The sequence below is a fragment of the Arachis ipaensis genome, chromosome B09 (assembly GCF_000816755.2).
Source record: "Arachis ipaensis cultivar K30076 chromosome B09, Araip1.1, whole genome shotgun sequence".
Lineage (NCBI taxonomy): Eukaryota > Viridiplantae > Streptophyta > Magnoliopsida > Fabales > Fabaceae > Arachis > Arachis ipaensis.
This window is the reverse complement of record NC_029793.2, coordinates 10,984,646-10,993,442: the sequence shown is the minus strand read 5'-3', so window position 1 is coordinate 10,993,442 and position 8,797 is coordinate 10,984,646. Positions and strand designations below refer to the sequence as shown.

At 48.0% G+C, this 8,797-nt stretch overlaps 1 protein-coding gene across 1 annotated transcript; it reads left to right on the top strand.

Annotated features, from left to right (window-relative positions):
* LOC107614993 lies at positions 2,815-4,349 on the top strand. Its single transcript, XM_016317115.1, has 3 exons — positions 2,815-3,315; positions 3,447-3,568; positions 3,680-4,349. The coding sequence occupies exons 1-3, from the start codon at positions 2,815-2,817 to the stop codon at positions 4,347-4,349; spliced, it is 1,293 nt and encodes a 430-aa protein (XP_016172601.1).

The window sequence follows — 8,797 nt, the reverse complement described above, 5'->3', positions numbered from 1 at the left end:
CAATGACGAAGAGGTCAGCCAGGTTGTGGCGGCCAATAAATGGCAGCCACATAACCCGCCACCTCGGCATGCGCACCAGACTGAAAGGTACAAAGAAGCTCCTAGAGACAGCACCCCAAACAAACTACCCAAGCAACCACGGGTAGGGAGATTCACGAACTACACGCCACTCACGGCGCCCATAGTAGAGGTCTACCAGCAGATTGCAGACAAAGGAATCCTATCCAGACCAAGACCCCTGAAGGAGAGAACGGGAGGCAACAAAAGCCTTTATTGCGATTACCACAAAGGGTTTGGCCACAAGACCCAGGACTGCTTTGACCTCAAAGATGCCTTGGAACAAGCCATCAGGGAGGGGAAACTAAACGAGTTCTCCCGGCTCATTAGGGAGCCGAGGAGATGGTTAAGAGAGCGCTCGGAGGGAGACCGGAACTGGGCTGTCAAGCCAAGACAGGAACCTCCAGGGGACGCCAACAACCCCCCAGCCTTTGTGGTTAACGTCGTGGTCAGACGAGATAGCCCCCCCAAGTCCAAATCAGCAACAAGGAAGGATTCCCGGGTGCTCTCCATCTCAACAGAGAGCCCCACTGCCAGTAGGAAGCCCCCCACCATATCATTTGGCCCAGAGGACAAATGGTTCAATGACCTTCCCGAGAACCCCCCCATGGTAGTCACAGCAATGATCGGAACGGGACTGGTCAAGCGCATCCTCGTCGACACGGGAGCCGACTCAAATATCCTATTCAGAAACGTCTTCGACGCCATGGGATTCAAGGAATCCGACCTCCAAAATCACCAACATGGAGTCATGGGACTCGGCGACAATTTTATCAAGCCTGACGGGACGATCTCCCTCCCAATCAGCTTAGGAACTGGCGATGCCAGGAGATCGGTTATGGCGGATTTCATAGTCCTTAGAGACTCCACTGCTTATAACATCATCCTAGGGAGAAAAACCATCAACGAGTTCTCAGCTGTAATATGCACCAAGTTCCTAACAATGAAGTTCATAACGGACAAGGGAACGGTTGGTTCCATAAGGGGAGACCTAGAAATGGCAGTCGCTTGCGACAACGCCAGCCTCTCCTTAAGGAAAGAGTCCAAAAAAGCAGCTGGTGTGTTCTTAGCAGACCTAGACGCCCGAATAGAGGACAAACCAAGACCTGAACCTGAGGGAGACATGGAGAAATTTCAGATAGGGAAGTCGGTAGAGCAATTCACCTTCATTAACAGGAATCTTCCCCACGAACTAAAAGGCCCCCTCATGGAAGTCGTAAGGGCAAACAGCGACCTCTTCGCATGGACCCCATCAGATATGCCGGGGTTGGACCCCGAAGTCATGTCTCACCGGCTAGCCATAAAACCCGGAGCCAAACCGGTAGCCCAGTGAAGAAGGAAGACGTCGCAAGAAAGAGCTGAGGAGGTCGCTAAGCAAACAACAGGGCTGCTAGAAGCAGGGTTCATCAAGGAACTCGAGTACTCGACATGGCTGTCCAATGTTGTGTTGGTCAGGAAAGCCAGCGGGAAATGGAGGATGTGCGTAGACTACTCCGACCTGAACAAAGCATGTCCCAAGGACTCTTTTCCCCTCCCCAACATCGACACTCTGGTAGACTCGGCAGCAGGATATCGGTTTCTCAGCTTCATGGATGCCTACTCCGGATACAACCAAATCCTGATGCACAGACCTGACGAGGACAAAACTGCGTTTATAACCCCAGGGGGCACCTACTGCTACAAAGTAATGCCCTTTGGACTAAAGAACGCAGGGGCCACCTACCAGAGATTGATGAGCAGAGTCTTCCACGACCTCATCGGCAAGACAGTAGAGGTATATGTCGACGATATACTCGTAAAAACGGCAGAACCAGGCCAACTGATAAAAGACCTCCAGGTCGTCTTTGAGGCGCTAAGGAGATACAAAATGCGACTCAATCCGCTCAAATGCGCATTCGCCATGGAAGCGGGAAAATTCCTAGGGTACATGATAACCCAGAGAGGAGTAGAAGCCAACCCGGATAAGTGCGAAGCCGTTCTCAAAATGACAAGTCCTGGGTGCATCAAAGACGTACAATGGCTGACCGGGAAGCTCATAGCCCTATCTCGGTTCCTCAGAGCATCTGCGGAAAGGGCCGCCCCGTTCTTTAACCTAATGAAGAAAGGAATCACCTTTGAATGGACCCAGGAGTGCGAAGAGGCATCCGAGCACTTTAAAAGGATACTCTCGGAACCTCCCGTACTCAGCAAACCCGGGAAAGATGAGCCCCTATACCTCTACTTAGCCGTGACCACGCAAGCAATGGCCGCAGTACTAGTCAGAGAGGAAGATAAGACCCAACGACCAGTATACTTCATCAGCAAAACACTTCAAGGGGCAGAGACAAGGTACACAAAGCTGGAGAAGCTAGCCTATGCCCTACTAATTTCATCAAGAAGGCTGAAACAATATTTCCAAGGGCACACAATCATCCTAAGGACCGACCAAGCTATCCGACAAGTCCTCCAGAAACCCGACCTGGCGGGAAGGATGATGGCATGGGCAGTGGAGCTATCCCAATACGACTTGCAGTATGAACCAAGGCAAGCAATCAAAGCCCAAGCCATGGCCGACTTCCTCGTAGAGGTCACAGGGGAAGCACCCGACATACCGAACACACGGTGGAAGCTCCATGTTGACGAGCATCCAATCAAACGTTCGGAGGAGCTGGAATCATCCTCGAAAACTCGGCTGGCATAGCCTTTGAACAATCCATCAAGTTCGAATTTCCAGTCTCCAACAACCAAGCCGAGTATGAAGCCTTGATAGGAGGACTGATGCTAGCCAAAGAAGTCGGAGCATCAAGGTTGGAAGTCAACAGCGACTCCCAAGTCGTCACTTCCCAAGTAAACGGCAGCTACCAGGCCAAAGACACGCTGCTACAGAAATACTTGGAAAAAGTAAAAGAACTATGCAAAGGCTTCGAGGAAGTAACAATCCAGCATGTTCCCAGAGAAAGGAACGCCCGAGCCGACCTCCTCTCCAAGCTCGCAAGCACTAAACCCAGCACGGGGAACAGATCTCTGATCCAAGGGCTGGCAACAGAACCTGCGATCATCATGTGCGCAACCCAAGCACCAAACCCGCCCTCATGGTTAGACCCGATCTCCCGATATCTAGAGCATGCAGAAGCACCTCCCAACCAAAAAGAGGCGGAATTTATCAAAAGAGAGGCCCCCAAGTACACGATCATACAGGGACATCTGTACAAGCGAGGGCTCCACCAACCACTATTAAAGTGCCTGCGCCCCGACCAGACAGACTATGTCCTGAGGGAGGTACACGAGGGGTGTTGTGGTCACCACATCGGGGGAAATCTCTAGCAAGGAAAATCATCAGGGCGGGATACTACTGGCCCACCATGATGTCAGATGCTCAGAAATTCGTAAAGAAATGTAAAAAATGCCAGGAGAATGCCAACTTCCACAAAGCGCCTCCCGCAGAACTCAACCTAATGTTGGCCCCCCGACCTTTCGCCCAGTGGGGAGTCGACCTCCTGGGCCTATTTCCCCCAGGACCCGGACAGGTGAAGTACTTAATAGTAGCGATAGATTATTTCACCAAGTGGGTAGAAGCAGAACCACTAGCCAGCATATCCGCAGCGAACTGCCAAAAGTTCATGTGGAAATAAGTGGTCACAAGGTTCGGGATACCAAAAACCGTCATATCGGACAACGGGACCCAGTTCACCGACAAGAAGTTCAAAGGATTCTTGGAAGGACTAGGGATCAAGCAAAAGTTCTCCTCAGTTGAATACCCTCAAACCAACGGCCAAGTTGAAGCAGCCAACAAAGTTATCCTAAAAGGGTTGAAAAAACGACTCGAGGGGAAAAAGGGCTCATGGGCAGAAGAACTAGCCCCAGTACTATGGTCGTACAGGACCACACCCCAGTCATTCACCGGGAAAACCCCTTTCCGACTCACATACGGGGTCGATGCTGTCATCCCAGTCGAGATCGGGGAACCGAGTCCGAGGCTGCTCCTCGGTGGGGGTAGCGAGGCCGTTGAAAAAGACCTAGCCGACGAGACAAGGCAAATGGCGCACCTGGCAGAAGCAGCAATCAAGCAGAGAGTGGCCCTCATATACAATGACAAAGTACTGAAAAGGAACCTGGGAGAAGGCGACCTGGTCCTACGACAAAACGACATAGGTCCCCCGACACCAGGAGAAGGCAAGCTAGCCGCAAACTGGGAAGGACCTTACAGAGTAAAAGAAGTCCTCGGCAAAGGGAGCTACAAGCTAGAAAGGTTGAATGGGAACGAAGTACCGAGGACATGGAACATGGCGAACCTCAGAAGGTTCTACGCGTAAGAAGGGGCGACCAACGTGACCCCAACCCCCATTCCCATGTTCCACTTTTACGACCTCCTTTTATGCTTTATGTGAATATCTTCCCTTGTTTAAATTTGTTTATGCATTACAAATTCCTTTGTCTAACAATATGGTAAGCTTATCTTTTGCAAGTTCATTCCATCCCAAGTCTCAAATAAAACGCAGCATAAAACGGTCGACCTAACGGTAACCCGGGACTGATCATCCCGAGAACCATAAGGGACCAAAAGCGAAAAACGGCCCGAAGAAAGTAAATACGATAATAAATGGATTAAAGCAAAAAAGCCACGACGGCCCGAACATGCGAAATAAAGAGCAATGGCCACGACGGCCCGAATAAAATCCAACGAAAACGAGCACAAAGAGTGTTCAAATACATCCAAAAGGTGCCCACCAGCAGGCCCAAAGTGATGAACATTACAAAAAATAAAACAAAGACTATATCCTAATAAATCAAAGGATGTCAACAATCTTCCCACCCTCCACAGTTTTGATCGCACCAACCTGGGAGAGATCAAGGTCGGGAGCCAGCACCGCGACCTGTAACTTTATTCCTTCCTCAGTCAGCTTGACGGCGTCATGAGCTCCCTTAGCAAGATCTTTGTTCCTCTTTTTTAAGGCCGCCATCTCCCGAGCAGCCGCCTCCGCCGAACTCTCCGACAACTTCAACTTCTCTTCCAATTATTCAACCCTCTTCTTCATAGCCGCAGTCTCACCACGAGAGGCATTCAGGTCCTTCATCAAGGTCATATCCCGATCAACCAACCTATTAATCTCCTTGGCATCCTCCTCAGCTTTCTTCTCATGATCAGCCAACTTAGCCTTCAAGGATTCCTCCCGAGATCGAGAATCCGTCAAATCCTTCTGGGAATTTCTAAGCTTCACCTCCATGGCATGATAGCTTCCCAGGACGGGTTCAACCTTCTTAGCAATGGCAGCAGCACGAAGAAGGCTACGGTAAATCCACCTGGCCTGCCCAGAGAGGTCGGCCTCATGGAAAAACTCCTCGGTGCCGGGGAGCAGTTGAGACTCAATAAAACCCCCAGTATCGAAATTTTTCTCCATTACCGAGAGGGCCTTGCCGGTGTCCCGTTTCCTCTTCTTAACATTTCCCACAAGCTTCAATTCATCCTCACCAAAATCCTCCTCAAAGACCTCCACCACCACGTCGGCAGCCCCCTCAGCCTGCTCGGGAGGGACGACATCCTCCTGATGAGCCGGGCCAGCCCCGCTCACTTCGCCTCTGGTCTCCCCGACCCCCTCTTGCCCCTGGCCCGCCGAAGGATGAGACGGAGAGTCACCCCCACCCTCTTCATTCCCTTTGATGAGAGTCATCAAATCAGCCAAAGTCCTCCTCCCGCCAGCCATAGAAACTGCGAACAAAGGAGAAAGGAAAGACGTCAATAGATAAGAAAAGAAAAACACAAGAAGTGCAAGGAAGAGATAACCCACCAACATACGACCGACCGGCTTCCCGGTCTCCCATTAGCAAACGAGGATTAAGATTCTTTTCACCAAAAATAGTCAACAGAATGTCAGCAATGCTACGATCCTCCTTATTCAACCAGTCATAAGACACCTTTATAAGATAATCAGATCCCGCACCAAAACTCCAGTAGGTCGGGATCAGCCGAGCTCCCTCAGCCGAGAGCCAAAAAGGATGATGCGTTTCTACCGGTCTAACCTTAAAAAAGGTAGACTTAAACCTGTGAAAAGAGTCCTCAAAAAGACCAAAAATCCTACGCCCCTGTTGGGCCCTAAAAGACATATAACCCTTCTTAGCCTTCCCCTGGCTAGAAGGGTTCGTGAGCAGAAAGAGGTAAAGAAAGACGTTCACTGAGAACGGAAGCTCGAGGAACTCGCAAACCATTTCAAAGCACCGAATAGAAGCCCAGCTATTCGGATGAAGTTGCGACGGCGCGACATCACAGCGATTCAGCAAGCCCGTGACAAAAGGGGAAAAAGGTAGACGAAGCCCCAAAGTCGTGAACATGGGCTCGTAAACCCACAGCCAATCAACAACTGTCGGGGAAGCCAAATTCTTATGGCACACGCGCTCACGAGCAGCAGGGACGAAGACCTGGTAGAGTGCCTCCTCGGGACCCCCCCCCACATAAGAATCCGACTTGTCGTAACTTCTGGAGCCCTTCCCTGGTCATTTTGGAAGGGGTATCCTTCACATCAGAGGAAACCCAAGCATAGTGGTCAACGAAGTCAGCCAGGGGGCGCTGGGCCTGGCTCGAAGAAGCAAGACGATCGTCCATACCTACATTGGGGGCACCACTAAAGTCAACACAGGAAGTCGAAAACCCTCAAAACAAGAAAGAGAAAGAGAAAGCTACGAATCTCCCCCTAAACCCAAAAATACAAGCAAAAACCCAAAGATGCAAGCAAAAACCCAGGGAAAACCCAGAAATGCAAGCGAAACCAAAAACCCAGTGGCACCCCCTCTAAAAAGAAAAAACAAACAAGAAACGCAAAAGACCCAAGCATGCAACAAAGCAGAAGCGCCAGAAGTAAAGCAACAATCGAAATGGGGAAAGAACCATGAAAACTTACCATAAGAGACAGGAGATTGCAAAAGAAAGCAAAGAACAAGATGCCTCAAGCAGCAACAGCAGTACGAACAGAAGAGGCAGCAGCACTGAAGAACTTGCGAAGAAGAGAAGAAGAATAGTAAAAGAGAGGAGTGGGGGTTACGAAATAAAAATAAAAGAAGAAAAGCGTAACCGCCGAGGAAGAGCACCTAAAAGGCAGGGGCATGACTGCCATTTCACCCAAAATTTCAAAACAACGAAGCGACGGCCATTTAATGTTCGGCGCCAAAACCAAAAAAAGCGGCACAGAAATCGAAGCGACCTAACGAAGGAAAACAAAGCGTCGCCCACAAACTGCCGATAAAAGGAAAGAGCTCACGACAAACGCGCCCAGCCACGAGTCTCGAACCTCGAGGCTGACGCGTTGGGGGCACTGTTATGGACTGACGGTCCAGCCCAAGAAGCCGCCAGATCGGGGCATCGCCCCATCCAGGCCCAAGAAACCCTAACGGATCCCTTCGGGTCGGTTAGCCATAACCGACCCGGAGTCCAACCACATCACAGCTGCGCCACCAGCCGAGTCGGAACCCCCAGGGTCGGCACCCGAGGTACCGACCCCCCGTACGGATGACCCGCACGCGTGGAAAGTAACAGCTCAAACTCTCCACCAATGGGCCAGGCCATTACTAGGCCCACCCAACACGCTATATAAGGGGAGAGGACAGCTCTCCCCCCAAGGTACGTCACATCTTTACCTAACCCTGCCACCCTCAGTACAGACTCTGACTTGATCGTCGGAGTGTCCTTCCAGGTGGCCACCTCCTCATTCCGTTCGCCCTCCGACGTGACCAGCACCCGCTCCACGCTCGCTCGGGACCTCTCCTCCTGTCCTTATCACCTCCTGTCGACAACCCGATCACCCGAGAACCCCAGGTAACAAACAATAAGTGAAGAAAAATGTTTAAAGGACTTATTATACATTTTCATAACGTCATCCTTATTATAATATTAAGAAGAGAGTTTTAAAGAATTAACAAAAAAAAATTTCAAAATTTTCACCTTTTAAATAATAAAACTTGTAAATAATATTTTTTTATAATTAACCCTAAAAATCCTTTAAAACAAAATAAAAAATAAGGCGGATTAAATGGGTTAAATTCATCGAGTCAATTCATTTAATCGTTTAAATGGATAAATTTTGGTTTTAAAATTAAGTCCGATGAAATTTTGGGTTAAACGAACTGAACCCGATTAATCCAAAATAATAACGGGTTAAACGGGTCAATTTGCGGGTTAAACGGGCAGTCTGTTTAATTTTTTACAAAAGTATTATTGTTAGTCAATAGTCCAACTGATTCGATCCAAAAATTTAATCCATCAACTAAAAAAGGTATTGTTTATTTAAAATTTTTGTCCTAAAAATAATATTTTTAAAAAATAAAATAAAATAATAAATAAGCTAGTCTATTTAATTTATTAGATTGATCATAAACGGTTCAAATTAAAAAATTATGACACATAAATAAAATGAATTAAATAAACCAACTCATTTAACATGGGAACTTAAATGAGTCAAATGGATCCGTTTTACAATCCTATTAAAAAATTATTTTAACTCATATTTATTATCTATCAAAACTCTTCTTTTGACCTATTAAAATATAAAAGAAGGATATCAAAATAATTCATATACCTATATCCATAAACCCTAGACCCACATGCATACCTACAAAATTTAAAGGTAAGAAAAAATTGATTTCCTAACAATATAATGACAAGCTTTGTTCGTAACCTGTTAAATCTTTTTTACACCTGTATATTTTCTTAGACAGTTTTATTAATGTATCACATTTTTCAAATCTTATTTCAAAATATTATTTTAAAATTTAT